At 42.1% G+C, this 14,848-nt stretch overlaps 1 protein-coding gene across 4 annotated transcripts in view; it reads right to left on the bottom strand.

Moving 5' to 3' along the window:
* Positions 1-14,848, bottom strand: part of ST6GALNAC3 (ST6 N-acetylgalactosaminide alpha-2,6-sialyltransferase 3) — a 543,122-nt gene that overhangs the window by 11,560 nt on the left and 516,714 nt on the right. For all 4 annotated transcript variants that reach the window (XM_034653712.1, XM_034653715.1, XM_011221915.3 and 1 more), the window contains one exon: positions 740-847. In XM_034653712.1, the coding sequence (XP_034509603.1) occupies positions 740-847 (108 nt within the window). The remainder of the gene's footprint in view (positions 1-739; positions 848-14,848) is intronic.

Genomic DNA, 14,848 nt, shown 5'->3' with positions numbered 1-14,848 from the left:
TTGTGAATTTTCAGGGTAAGATATTTGGTACACCTGTGCTCCATTATACTTACAGTTAGGGTAGAAATATTTGATCATGAGATCTGTGGCTTAGTTACCATTTTGACAATATGGTTACAATACTCTCTGAGTTACATTGTGCCAGTTGTTAGTGGGGAAGTATATTTCATTACCTTGATGAAGCAAGGAGGGTTCGTTTTATTAAATAATTAGAAACGATCCCTCCAGCGGGGATATACTGTGGAAAAACATATCTATTTTAAATATGGATCTGGCAGATTACTCACTTATTAGTTAACTATAATTTCCAGGAATTCTTGTTAAGCTGTCAGCTGTGAGGCTGCAGGACATTTTGTCCTTCATGATCAAATATAACCATTGAGTAGCTACCTATCCATCAAGCCATTAGAGCAGCAGAAATGACAAACCTGCTTTGCAAATTAAATAACCACTAAACTTGCTGTGTATTTCCAAGCCGCAAATCCCTGATACGGCACTGAATAAGGGGAAAATGTTCCTTCTGACATTTGACATTAGATTGTGGTAAATATTTTCCTTTTTATCACCCCTAAAAGTCACAACTTGATGCACTGACAATAAAATGTCATGTCAGCAAAGAGCACCGGGAAATAATTGTTGCTTTATCTGTTTCTCCGATTTATGGTATTAAAATGAATTGCGGTATTTTGACAAGATATCAGAATTGGAGATGCATAAAAATAATTTCCTGTGATCTTACTTGCAGTAGGTGTCATTTATCATTCCGTAGACGTGAATGCCATAACAGGCGTCCATGGCCAGAATGAAGGTAAACCATCCTGTGCTGAGATAAGAGCCAGACTGGACTCTGGGGGAGAGGGAGCAAAAACAAACAACAACAACAAACAGAACAAAACAAACAAAAAACAAACACAGAACAACAATAAAGTGTAGTGAGAAACGAGCAACCTTTTATCAAAAACATAGCACTTGTTATCAGGAAAAAGCATTAAGAAACTTGACAATCTGTCAAAGATACACACTTATTTTGAATTATCTCTGAATAATTTATAGGCATGCTCTCACTCTTACTACCTTAAGCCTAGGAGCTATGCTGTATGGAAGAGAAGCCATATGGCAAATATCTGAAGTCAAATAATCCTGCTCCCTTCGGGTAAAAAAATAATTTATTTGATTTTCCCTAAGACACAAATTAGTGCTGTATATCAGAGGACAGGTTTTCTAAAGATGCTTGGAGCCCTGATGGCAACTGAATGATAATGGTGTTATCTTGCTTACCTGGACATATCACTTTCTTTAAGACTTATTGGGTTTCTAAGCGTAAATTGGATGCAGTGTAGGTGAATGATTTGCTCTATGAAAGAATCTGAAAAGTTTGCCTTCACTGATTTCTAGGCATCATGAGACAAGACTTTTCCTTTGTAAGACCTATGTTACCAATCTCGTCAACACATTTTTTTTGAACACCTACTATGTGCAATCACTCTTGTAGACCCTGGCAATATGGCAATTATCAAAACAACCAAAGATTCTCTCTTCATAGATTTGGAAGTGGCCATAGTTATAAAGGTTGGCCTCAGAAGGCCTCTTTGATAATGGGAGCAAAGATCTGGGTTGGGTTGGGGTGGGGAGAAGAAGGTTGTTGGTGATGGTGGGGTGGGAAGAGTAAGAAGCCACGGGGAACATATTGGAAAAGACGATCTCATGTGTGCAGTCTTTTGACTCTCATTTCGGCGTCATTAAGAATGGGCCTTGAGCCTGGAACACTTCTTTAATAAGAGATAAGGAGCCCTCACATCCTGTGCCTGGCTGTTGTCTTGTGTGGGGATATCTTTCCCTGTTTCAGACTCAATGTGTACTCCTTTGTTCTGCTTAAGTATATGTGTTACATGACACCTGTCCCCTGCCAAGAGTGGACAGGGTCCTTTGGTTGCCTGCAGGCCAAGGGCTCTGAATAAGCTGCCAGGAAGGACCCAATGGCCATGAGGACCAAGGCTCACTACCAGAACTGATCTTGTTCTGTCTTTCTCTATGTGAGTAAAGCATTGCTCCATCCAGTGTTTGACTGTGTTGTGTTTTTCTTGGCAATTCAAATAAGACACAGTGGGAAGAAGCACTTGGACTTCTACCTCTGGTGATAGGAGACAGATGCCACTTGCTCAACAGACCATATGAGAGAAAAGTGTTCCAGGAAGAGGAAATGTAAAGGGTAAAATCACAAATATGGAAGTGTGCTTGGTACGTTTAAGGAAAAGATGGGAATCATAGTTACCGAAGGGGGAGAGCGGCTGATGTAGTTAGATGTCGTGCTGATTGGAAAGTTCTGGCAAATTTCAGTTGTTCAAGGGAATACTGGATGAAAAGCCGGATCTCCATACTTGGCATTAGCCAAGGGGACCCAATCCATCCAAACGGATGACTGTCTATCTCCTTAATCTCTTCCCATAGAAGCATTTGGGTCTCACAGGTTATCTGGCAACAATGCAGCACCACTTCTAAAAAAGACTACATTTCATACCTTCCATTTAGACTTCCTGACATACTGGAGCATAGTCAGCTCTTCTAGAAACTGACACTTAGCCACTGATAACCACTCTCTGGGTACAGCCCTCCAGCCAGTAGTCGCTTCCCACCGATGTCCTATATTGTTGATGTAGTTCACCAAGCCATCAATGTGCTATAATTAGAACCCTGAATTCTCTGATTCTTTTTTTTTTTTTTAAAGCGGCTTTGTTTAGTATCAATTGACTTACAACATGTAAGCATTTCAGGAGCAACACAAGCTCACAGAGGGGTATGATAACTGGATTTTCTCACTTCTATTTTAATTGACTTTGGATGATTTGTAAGGAGAAACAGACCCAGTCCATATATATCCATCCCCTCTGCTCACTTGCCACTGAGTCTGAAATGCCACTGTGTAAGTTGTCTTCCTCTGTATTTCCTGGTGTGTTTTCTAAATGGAAAAATTTCCGGAAACAGGATCACATAGAGTTACATGCACTTTCCTCCGGGATGAGAACAGTAGCAGCAGCATGGGTTAGGAATGGGTGCCAAATGGGTGGGAAGATGTACCAGAGGGAGGTGGAATACACTCAAGAACAACTTTGCTTATTATACAATTTAACTTGCCGTCCGTCCTGTCTTCTGGGGTCTGAGGGGGAGCAGCAATGATGAGATCTGCTTAACACACCATCTGCTTAAAAGTCCTTATTTGAAAATTGGGAGAGATCAGAAGAGGCAAGAGTCTTGATTAAAAGCTCCCAAATTGAGTCTAGAAATTTTGTCTGCATACTGAATTTCTTCCAGTTATATTCCTACTTGAGCTGTATACCCCTTTTACCTCTTTTTGCCTTCACATTCTATTTTTTTCAACCTTCCTATCCTCTCTATCCTTCTTCATTACTAGGCTGACCATGCACTAGCAGAGATCACTAAAAATTACATCATTTATTTATACTTGATGAGAAAAATGGTCTAATTTAATTATTTATTTTAACAGACATTTATTGCAATCCTATGCCAGAAGTTAGTGATGGAAAAAAAAAATATATATATATATATAAAGTGCATGTGGAACCCAGTGCAGGGCTTGAACTCACGACCCTGAAGTCAAGACCTGAGCTAAGAAATCCAGAATCAGACACCTAACCAACTGAGCCACCCAGATACTCTATGATGAATATNGAAAAATGGTCTAATTTAATTATTTATTTTAACAGACATTTATTGCAATCCTATGCCAGAAGTTAGTGATGGGAAAAAAAATTATATATATATATATGTATATATATATATATATATAGTGCATGTGGAACCCAGTGCAGGGCTTGAACTCACAACCCTGAGGTCAAGACCTGAGCTAAGAAATCCAGAATCAGACACCTAACCAACTGAGCTACCCAGATACTCTATGATGAATATTTTCTTAAAAAATACATGGTCTATTGGGGGTAACACACCTGTCAAAATAATCGCAAGACATGTAACAAAATACAAGCCCATGTGTTTCAGAGTCAGTACAGAGTGCAGTATGAAATTGAGAGTGTGGATACTCNTCCCACAACACCGGGATCACGCCCTGAGCCGAAGGCAGACGCTTAACCGCTGTGCCACCCAGGCGCCCCATATGATGAATATTTTCTTAAAAAATACATGGTCTAGTGGGGGGTAACACACCTGTCAAAACAATCGCAATACATGTAACAAAACACAAGCCCATGTGTTTCAGAGTCAGTACAGAGTGCAGTATGAAATTGAGAGTGTGGATACCTAGTTTTCACATTCCAGCTGCGCCACTACCAAGCCTTGGACAAGGCATTTAACCTCTATGGGTCATCTTAGTTTCCTTGTTTCTAAAATGAGATGGTTGAACTAAGTCACATCTAAGGCTTGTTGTAATTTTAAAACCAAATGCTTCTGTGATCATCACCCTCAATAGTCAATCTGTTTTAAGCTTTACCCATTCTACAGTAATATGCTCTGCACATTTGAACGTGTAACTAACAAACACATTAATCAGTCAGATCACATTTAATGCCCACTTGTGGGGGGGGATGCCACTAAATGTCTGAGGCATATACAAAGAAGGTATGAAGTTTTACCTCACAATAGTGGTGGCTATAGTCGCTGAACTTTTCCCTCTTTCACACTACTGCTCATGGAACGTGCTGGAATGGCTGTCCAAGACCAAGGACACAATGAGATCACAGTATTGAGAGTAAGCTTAATTTTAGTGAGAAAAAAAGGAAACCGAAATTAGGGCAAATTGTTTCTTTTTATGTGGTTTTCTAGGAGTCAATTAGGGTGGCTAACTGTCAAGGACCAAGATAATATTACAGCTCCAGCATAAAGTGTGGCAGTGGTGGGGCGGGGGGGGGGTTTGAACATTTGTGTGACATGTGGAGCTCTACTCTGCAAAACAAGCTCTCCTGGCTCATTCTGGTCCAATCCAGATAGTCACTTCAACAGGAAACTTTCAGAGCAGAAGCAAAGGATAAATAGGGTACAGTCATCAAAGTGGTCCCTCTACATTAACTATCTTCTCTTCACCACAGGAAAAGGTCAAGAATTTCAGAGTTCGGCATCTGGTCAAAATCTTTCCATCTCACCAACTGATAAGGAAATTTTATCATGTCTCTAAGACTTGATGACTTTTAAGCCTCTTACTTTTAAGAAAAACCTTATTTTTTTTTTCCTGGATAGACAGATCAAGTAAGCTGGGTTGCATTTGGTTCCAACTGCGGGGACTCATACTGCTTAAGTGCCCTGTCCTAAAAACAGCACTTTAATTAGACAGTTGCATTTTCTCTCTCTGGTGCCTCTGATAAATTTGGGATGTGAAATCATGTGAGGTTTCTTACCCATAGTACATGCTGGGGATAGCAAAGTGGTTTCTTCTCAAAATACTTGGAGCTAATGTCATCTATAGAATACTTACAGTGGCATAATGGCAACTGCTAGATTAATCCAGAGATTCTTCTGAATAATGGCCCTGGTGATCTGGGTCCCTAATGGAACTCACTGGCCTGGATGGCACTCTGGGAATTCTTGTAGCTATATCATTCCCAACTCCTGCTGTGTGGGTGTACTAGAAATGCGGATGTATAAATTACACTGACGTAGACCTTTGGAGGTTCAATAAAAACAACAAAAAGACTTGAGCTGATGTATGTGAAACTGTTTATGCTTTTCAGCTAGAAGGGACCTAGGCAAAACTATCAGATGCTTTTAAAAATTCTTAAAGGGTCTCCTCTGGGGCCAAATATCGTCTTGTAATTTGTCACTCATGCACGCGGCACTAACTATGTACCAGCTGGCCATCAGCCATAGTGCTTTTTATACCTTCTACATTTGGGGATCGATAGAAACAATTATTGTCATCTACAAATAAACAATCAAGACTCCCATAGGGATGATAAGAGAATTTAAGCCCCTAATTCAATACAATAAGAAAGCTTAAATTAACATGGCAGAATAATGAGCCGTGCAGAGGAAAATAAAGGCAGGAGTGTTAAGAGGAAGCTATCAATCATTTGTTTCCACTGGCCAAGCTTTGCATCCCACTGCTCCTTGGTAATCAAGATACTTACTACTTGGAAACTACTTAAATTTACTTGCTCATCTCTTGGAAAAATGATGCTGTCAACACCTTGATATAGCACATGCTTGAAGGCATATCATTTAAAATATGATCTTTCATCTAGTTTATTGCCAATAAAATATAAGCTACCTTGCCCCTTGATGTTTACTTACTGTTGTTTGATGTCTAAAGGTCATCACATGCCCAAGGGATTCGTTGTCTGTCAAGCTTGCCTTATTTTTACCAATCTCAATCTTTTTGGCTGTCAGCATGCTTCATTCACCTGTACCTTTGCTTCTGAGCATGCTCTCTCATCTTCTCATTTCTGGAAACATATTGTGAAGCATTTTCTTCCTATCGTCTGGCAAGTTCGAACTTTCTAATGAGTGAGATCTCCCTTCTGGGGAATTTCAGGGGAAGAACTGAAGAAACTAAAATGGATACTCTTCAAAAGAAAATGGGATTACGCTGAATCTACTGTTTATTCACAGGATGCTCTGCTAATTATTGAGCACCATTAACTCAGTGACTTGGGTTCTGAACTCAAGAAACTTATCTTTGATGGACGAAATAATAGCACTTCCTCTATGTCCGGGTTTCTCAATCTCAGCACCATTGATATTTTAGATGACGTAATTCTTTGCTGGAGGGTGCTGCTCTGTGCGGTGAGTTCTTCACAGCTCAGCAGATTCCCTTCTGTTCCAAGATCACCTGTGCCCTAAAAGGGTTCCCCAGGGCCTACTCTTGACTTGAGTGGCTTGCCTTGAGGAGGTCCCTGATCCTAAAAATCCAGGTTCTCCCTATCTACAGTTCCCATTCTGCCCACTCTGCTTACCGTCCTACTGGTTTTCTTCAACCAGCCAAACATCTTACTTCTTTCTCTTTCTTTACAAACCTATCTGAAGCCATTCAGGTTTGGTCAATACTAAATCATTATTATCTTACTTTTTAATACAACCCTAGGAATCAGCAAATTCAGTTGGCCTAATCCCAAAGGGCAAGTCCTGACCTGCAATGGGGAATGTGCAATGTGGAAAAGGAAAAATGTGTCAGGTAGGAACAAGGATGTGGAGTTTAGTTGCTTCAGTCTCTGGCTGCCTCCTCTTCATGGAATGGTTCCTTTGGGGGCCTTTGGCTCAAACTTTGCAGCCTAAATTTTATTGTTTCTTACTCATTTCTCCGATGAACTGTTGAAAACAAAACCTGGGGCACTCCAAGCTAACATTTTAAAAGCATAATTATCATTTATCAAAGCCCAAAGGGGATCAAGACCCTCCCAATAACGGAGGTTTGCTGGAGAGCACAATATTGGCAGCAGCTTCTGAAATCTGCTACACTCAGGAGTAAAAAGGGAATTTAAAAAAGGAATTAATCAATATTTCATGTCTTGTTTTAACACTATTGGATCTCCATTCTCTCATCAATATACTACACTGGCAGGATAAATACAAATAGCAAAGTAAGGTACCATATACCTTCCTAGGGAGAAGGAATACCTGACAGAATACAGGTTATTCAATTAAAAACATTCTTTCCCCCATTTTTTTCAAAAGCCCACAGATAATGAAAGAATACATTTAAACAAAGAGACTGGGCAAGAAAAACAGCTGATGATTATCAGTAGCACCTTGGGATTCAATCTAATATTGGGAACCAGTCTAATGGAAGCAGAGCTCAAAGTGTGGAAACAATTTCAGCTGTCCCCAAGTCATATATTTTTGTATATTACTCGATAGTCAGGAGCTATGGAAATACTCTGGAGTTTTCCCATTATATTAACACTGTATATTTGTACTATCTATCAATGGGACATGCCCAGCAAATCTTTAGGCAGCAACAACTTTCTGCAAATCAGGCAGCAGAATTCTCGATCTTGGCTTGAAACATTTGCAAATGGACATAAACTTCTCAAATAGATAAAAATATCATACTGCGGATGGTGATTCTTAAGAGAATGCAACAAATGAAAGGAATCCAAACCTGAAATATAATGAAAAATGGACCATGAGTAAACGGAGAAAGCAGTAAACCTTAGCGGAAGGCTGCCCTACCCTCCCGATCAGCTAATGTGAAATGCCTGTGCTAATCAGTAGGCACTTGGACTGTGATTATAACAAATAGTTTTCCTGCCATAGAATCAACAGGACTCTCTGACTCGTGATGAATGCAATGAAATTGTACATAAGGAGCATAATAAGAAACGACTGTGTTCTTTTCAAAATGTACATTTAAAAGTAAAATGGTGCAGCTCCCAAAGGTATGATTTATGGTTGCTGTAGAAACAGAAGATACCACTCACAAAAATTACTTTGTTCATTCATCTCAGAAATTAAAAGCTTATTTTGCTCTTGCCCTTTGGCTTTAAAGCCCCTTCAATTGGAAAAGCTGATTTCTGGGATTTCATTCACTTTCTTTCTTTTCTTTTTTTTTTTTTTAAGATTTTATTCATTCATTTGACAGAGATAGAGACAGCCAGAGAGAGAGGGAACACAAGCAGGGGGAGCGGGAGAGGAAGAAGCAGGCTCATAGCAGAGGAGCCTGATGTGGGGCTCGATCCTACAACACTGGGATCACGCCCTGAGCCAAAGGCAGACGTTTAACCGCTGTGCCACCGAGGTGCCCCTTCATTCACTTTCTTAAATGAACAATGGAACCTCAGGAATGGCAGGGATGGATGGTGGAAATCTCATGGGCCTGCTTCATTAAGGCAGGTCTGGTTCTTTAACCACATGGCATTGACTGAACGGTATTCCCTCCAAATTCTCATGTTGAAGCCCTAATACCCAATGTGTTGGCATCTGGAGATGTGGTTTTGGGGAGGTAATTAGCTTTGCATGCAGTCATGAGGATGGGGCCCTCGTGATGGGATTAGTGCCTTTCTAAGAAGAAGAAGAGAAACCAGGGCTCTCTTTTTTCCCATCATATGAGAACACAGTAAGAAGTCTGCAAGCCAGGAAGAGGGTTCTCACCAGAAACTGTCCATGCTGGCACTCTGATCTTGGAATTCCAGCCTCCAGAACTGTGAGAAAATAAATTTCTGTTGTGTTCAGTCTAGGGTATTTTGTTATGGCAGCCCAAGCAGGCTAAGACAATGTGCATCTCTCTCACAAACCAAAACTCCCCACTCTATTTTCCAGGACTTCTCGTGAACTCTCTCATCTAGTCATGTGCATCCATTTTTTGCTCCTTAAACACATCTTGTACGTGCCAGTTTTTTGTCTTTCACTTGCTTTGCTGATGTATACCTTCCTTCCTCCCAAAATGCTCTCCCCCACATCCTCTTCAGTTTCTAATCTCATCAAGCTTATTCTGCTTCTGCTCATCCATTCACACTGGAGGTCTGAGACACGGTATTATATCCGGGAAATACCAAGTTGCCCCTGATCTTAACTCAAGGTCAAGTGGGGGAGACAGACTCAATAACCATGTTCAGAAATAGGGCTATCAAGGAGGTAATGCCCTGCAAGTGCTATAGGAAAGGCACGGGAAGAGCAATAGACACAGCTGAGGGAAAGTGAAGGTGATTCCTCTCCCAACTGGGAGTAAGAGCTGAGCTGTGGATAAAGCTAAATAAGAACACCAGGCAGAAAAAGGAGAAGGAAGAGAGCCTTTCAAACAGAGGGAATGGCCTCTGCAATTGCACTGAGGTATGAGAATAAAGGGAGTATGGAATAGTTCTCAGCTGTCCTCTAATCTGGAAAGGACCTCAAAACATCACCTGTGTTTATTTCCATAATAGATTACTGGTTAGAGACAGGATGCATACATAACACTGATTTATTTTTCTTCCTTACATTACACTTTGAAATATTAGAGATATCTTGATGTTCTATATAGCCAGTCTTTTCAGATGATGGAAATTTACGGACCTGGAGAAAAGTATCTAGGGAAAAATTGGCAGAATTATGTTTTTTCCTTCCTCATTAAATTCCTCATTAATTCAGAATTGCAAACAAATGTAAACAATATATGACTAAGAATAAAAACAATGTGTGTGATGATAACGGATGTATCCAGTACTGCTCGTCTATGTTAATAAACTAAGTTACAAGTCATGAGCAAACCTCTCCAATCTTCACTTATCACCAAGCAACCTTCCTCAATACACACCTAGAGGCTCTTGACCTGTTCCATTTAAAAGGGAAACAGTTTTTACATAAATGTCAAATTTACTGAGTTTTTTTGACAAATGGAAATGAAAACAAATACCATCACTGCTTTAAGGATGTGAAATCTTTAAAATACCTTTCGCCTCTAGAAATGCTGAACTAAATGACCTCTCCAGCAACCTCTCCTCCAAGTACAGTTTCTACAGGAAGAGAGGCTACTGTGTCCTTTCATACCTTATCTCTAACTCTGCTGCTTGCCTGGATCTCTGGTTTACCTAAATGGCCCATAATTTCGAAGACATGAGAAATTATGGACAGCCTGTGTACATTCTAATTTCAGACTATTGAAGCTACTCTAGAGGCCTTTGTCTCTATGATCATAGCTATTCTTTCAACCTTCCTGTGTTAGACTGTATTGTTCATTCCTTCCCCAGACATGGCCTGCCTGTGAGCGCAGTAACTTCCCTGCCTCCTTGACTTTGGGCTTGGCCAAATGACTTGCTTTGACCAATGGAACAGAAGTAGTAGTGATAGTTTCTGGTAGAGGTTAAAAAGCATCACATGGTTCCTATTTCTTATACATTTTCCCTCCATCATGAGAACAACGCATTCCAGTAGGGAATGCTTCTTTAGTCTGGTTCCTAGGATGAGGACATCCATGCAGCAGACACGAACCCAAAAGTGGAGCCAAGTTCAGCTAAGCTTAGCAGAGTTATAGCTGATCACAGACCTGAGAGCAGGAAATAAATGTTCTTGTAAGCCATTGAGTTCCAGGGTTATTTGTAGCAAAGAGCTGACTAAATTTTTTAATTAATAATAATAACTGCTATCATTTATGGGGCATTTATATGTACTAGACATTGTTCCAAGAAGAGTGCATAGGTCATATCTTTTAATCCTCACAACAACCCTGACCTATGGGGAGTATTAATATCCCCATTATACAAATGAAGGTTCAGGGAGATATAAACTACTTGCCCAAAGACAGCTGACACCAGAAAACTCAGGTTCTTAACTAAGTTTTCTCTCAGTCATTGGTCTCAGAATCGTCCAAGGCACCACATGTCTGACAGGCAGTCATCAAAGAACCTCAAGTCTTTAGATTTTATTGATAACCCTCCAGGAAATATTGAACTTGCTACTACCTCTTGGTCCACATTGTTGTTTTTTTTTTAATGGCAGAATAAGAAGCCTGGCATAGGTCGGCTTAGGGTCTTTCATCAGTAAGGTCTGGAATTGCAGTTGCAGTAACAGAGCCCATGCTGGAGGGTACAGCTGTATACTTCAGCATAGAGATACTATCACTTTATAGATTTGTATTTATGACCTCAGGATTCAAAACAGCTTTTAGAATTTCAACCATGGTCATGTTCAAACAACAGCTTTATGCCACAGGTGTGGAGATATGCATCAACTTAAAAAAAAAAAAATGAAGGGCCAAGTCCTGAAATAATGATCAAGTTCTTAGATACACTTCCTTCCCCAGGCATGGCTTCCTTCCAGCCCTTAGGTTCCATAACCTTTCAATAAATTCTTCTCTTTGGCTTGTGTCTGCTGGAGGAGGTGTCTGTTCTTTGCCACCAGAGATACGATGCTGAATTTGTTGACCTCTAAGACCTCTTTAAACAAAATGAGTCTGTTAAAAACTCTAGGTATAATTAGGGACTTCACTTCTAACTAATCTTTAACTCTTATTAACAATCACTATTTGATCTGATCCCAGTTTTACACCTAGGCCTTAAAAATTCTTCTTTCTAACTTACCCTTCAACTTATCTTGAAATCATGCCCTTCCTAAATTGATGTGGGCTTCAGTATTCCGAATGCTAATCACCTTTCTCTACCTGAGGCATAGGTGCTTGCTCCACTGCTAACTTGATAAACGTAATTAATGCAAGGTTTTGGCTTTCTTTTCTAGTTCTCTTATCACCATTCTTTCTGCATATACTTTCCTTAAGACCAAAGGGAGAAAAAAAAAAAAGGAAAAGATTGTAATCAGGTAGGAGTATATCTAAGTAGATAAAAGCCCTTTCCCTGCCACTTCTCCTTTTTTAGAAAAGAAATGAAACGACTCACTTTCTCTTAGGTTTTTGACTTAACTGGAACTTGAGTTAAACCAAGATTTTCCTTTAGAAATAATCTGAACACAGAATCAGACTCAAACTTGCTTCTGACAAAAATGCTTTCCAAGCCCTTGTTTCACTTTCAAAATGAAAATTTATATTTAAAAAGAACTTTTAAACAACCAAAAGTTTTAACAAGGATTGAAGACAGAGATTTGAGGTCATTTCACCCCACTGAAGGAGACTGGGGATCCAAGCTTCTTGTTAAAGCCTCTAGTGCCACTGGGATCATCACTAAACCAGCCTCAGCCAGAGCCTGAACAATCGGGGCTACATATAATTGTGAAGTTTAAAAAACTCAAAGTAGCTCTCACATTCTTCTGCGTAAGAAAGACAAATTTTGCTGCCTATCTGAAGCTATTATCACTTTTTTGACTGAGTTACATGGCTCAATAAGTCCTGAAATAAATTATTTCTAAGGGAATATTTATTTTTAATAGGAAAAGCTAAGCAGTACCCCTGTTCCCCCCATCTATTAAGACTGTTTTTATCTGGCTCACTAAAGAAGGATAATTCAATTAGAAAAGGTCAGAAGCAACAACTGACATAACGAATCTTCAGGCACTGAGAAATTCTGTCTCTAAGAGAAGGAGGCTTTATTTGTCAGTTTTCCAGTAGGCTGACATTCACGGAGTACCTTACACACAACACCTTTGCAAATGATAGGCCATCATCAGTGTATCAAAGCAGGCACAGATCTAGTTCTAGTCTAGCACTAGCAAATTCCTTAAAACGGAGTCTGTCTGCTCCAGCAGAACACCTGAAGTCAAATGATGTGTTGACGGAATCTTCCTTGAAGCAGTCACAGCCAATGGAGTCTCACCTTTTTTTTTTTTTAAAGATTGATTTATTTATTCGACAGAGATAGAGACAGCCAGTGAGAGAGGGAACACAAGCAGGGGGAGTGTGAGAGGGAAGCAGGCTCATAGCAGAGGAGCCTGATGTGGGGCTCGATCCCATCACGCCGGGATCACGCCCTGAGCCGAAGGCAGACGCTTAACCGCTGTGCCACCCAGGTGCCCCGGAGTCTCACCTTTTAAACTAGCTCTTTGCCCACTAAGGTTGAAAGTTATCCCGGGGAGCCGCCGTGTCAGGGCGCCGGGAAGCGGTAGCCACCTGCACGGGGGAGCGGACAGACCGCGGACCCGCACGCTTGAGACAGCAGACTGAGAACGGGAGCTCCGGGAGCGCACGCGGGACGGCTGGCGGTTGGCGGGCCACCTGCACGGGGGAGCAGGCGGACTCGCGGACGGCACCCGCGAGACAACAGACTTAGAACGCGAGCTCCAGGAGCGCGCGCGCAGGGCGGCTGGCGGGCCACCTGCACCGGGGAGCGGGCGGACCGCGGACCCGCACTCTGGAAACGGCAGACTGAGTCCGTGAGCCGGGAGCGTGCACCACCAAGCATCTCACGGAGCTCCGGAGCTCCGGTGTGCTCACTGGATCGAGGCTGAGACCGGGAGCTCCGGGAGCGTCCGCGGGGCGGCTGGCGGCCGGAGGGCCACCTGCACGGGGGAGCAGGCGGACTCGCGGTCAGCACCCGTGAGACACCAGACTGAGACGGGGAGCTCCGGGAGCCCGCGCGGGGCGGCTGGCGGCGGGCGGGGTTGGAAACACAAAGGACAGAGACGTGCCGGCCCTGGAAGTGAGGGCTGGGACGCCGGGTGTGGGGCGCACAGCCCGGGATGCTGCAGGGTTGAGCAGCACCAACAGAAACAGAGTTAAAGTGGCCAGAACATCAGTGGAGAACGATCCGCGATCCCTCTGTTCTGAGACAGAGGCTGAATTTCAGCCGCTGCTGCTCTCTCAGAAGAGGCATAGCAAACCGCCAGGGAAAGCCGCCAGAGAACAAAAGCCCGGAAATACCGGCTCACAGGGTGCCCATCCCCATCCCCCCTCGCAAGGGACACAGAGACTCTACCCAAACAGGGTTTTCTGAGTACCTGCAGGCAGGCCCCTCCCCCAGAAGGCAGGCTGAAAAATCAAGAAGCCCACAACCCGGAGCGCCTGAGTGGCGCAGTCACCAAGCACCTGTCTTCGGATTAGGGTGTGATCACAACGCTCCGTAAGGAGTCCTTCATCGGGCTTCTCCACCGGGAACCTGCTTCTTCCTCTCCCACTCCTCTGCTTGGGTTCCCTTTCTTGCTGACTGTCTCTCTCTCTCTCAAATAAATAAATAAACTCTTTAAGGAAGAAGCCCACATCCCTAAGATCTCTATAAAACAAGGGCGCACGGCCTGGGTCCCAGTCAACACTTGGGCTCTGGACAACCCTGCAATCTCTCTTCATCAGAATGACGAGAAGGAGAAGTCCCCCCCAGCAAAGAAAAGATAATGAGTCTGTGGCCTCTGCCACAGAATTGGCCTCGGCCACAGAATTAATACATATGGATGTATCCCAATTATCAGAAATGGAATTCAGAGCAACAATGGTCAAGATGATGAGTAAACTTGAAAAAAGCATCAGAGAAAGCGTTGCTGAGAATATAGAATCCCTAAGGGCAGAAATGAGAGCGAATCTGACAGAAATTAAAAA

The sequence above is a fragment of the Ailuropoda melanoleuca genome, chromosome 2 (assembly GCF_002007445.2).
Source record: "Ailuropoda melanoleuca isolate Jingjing chromosome 2, ASM200744v2, whole genome shotgun sequence".
NCBI classification, from domain to species: domain Eukaryota; kingdom Metazoa; phylum Chordata; class Mammalia; order Carnivora; family Ursidae; genus Ailuropoda; species Ailuropoda melanoleuca.
Note: the sequence above shows the minus strand (reverse complement) of the source record. Positions and strands in the feature narration are given on the sequence as shown.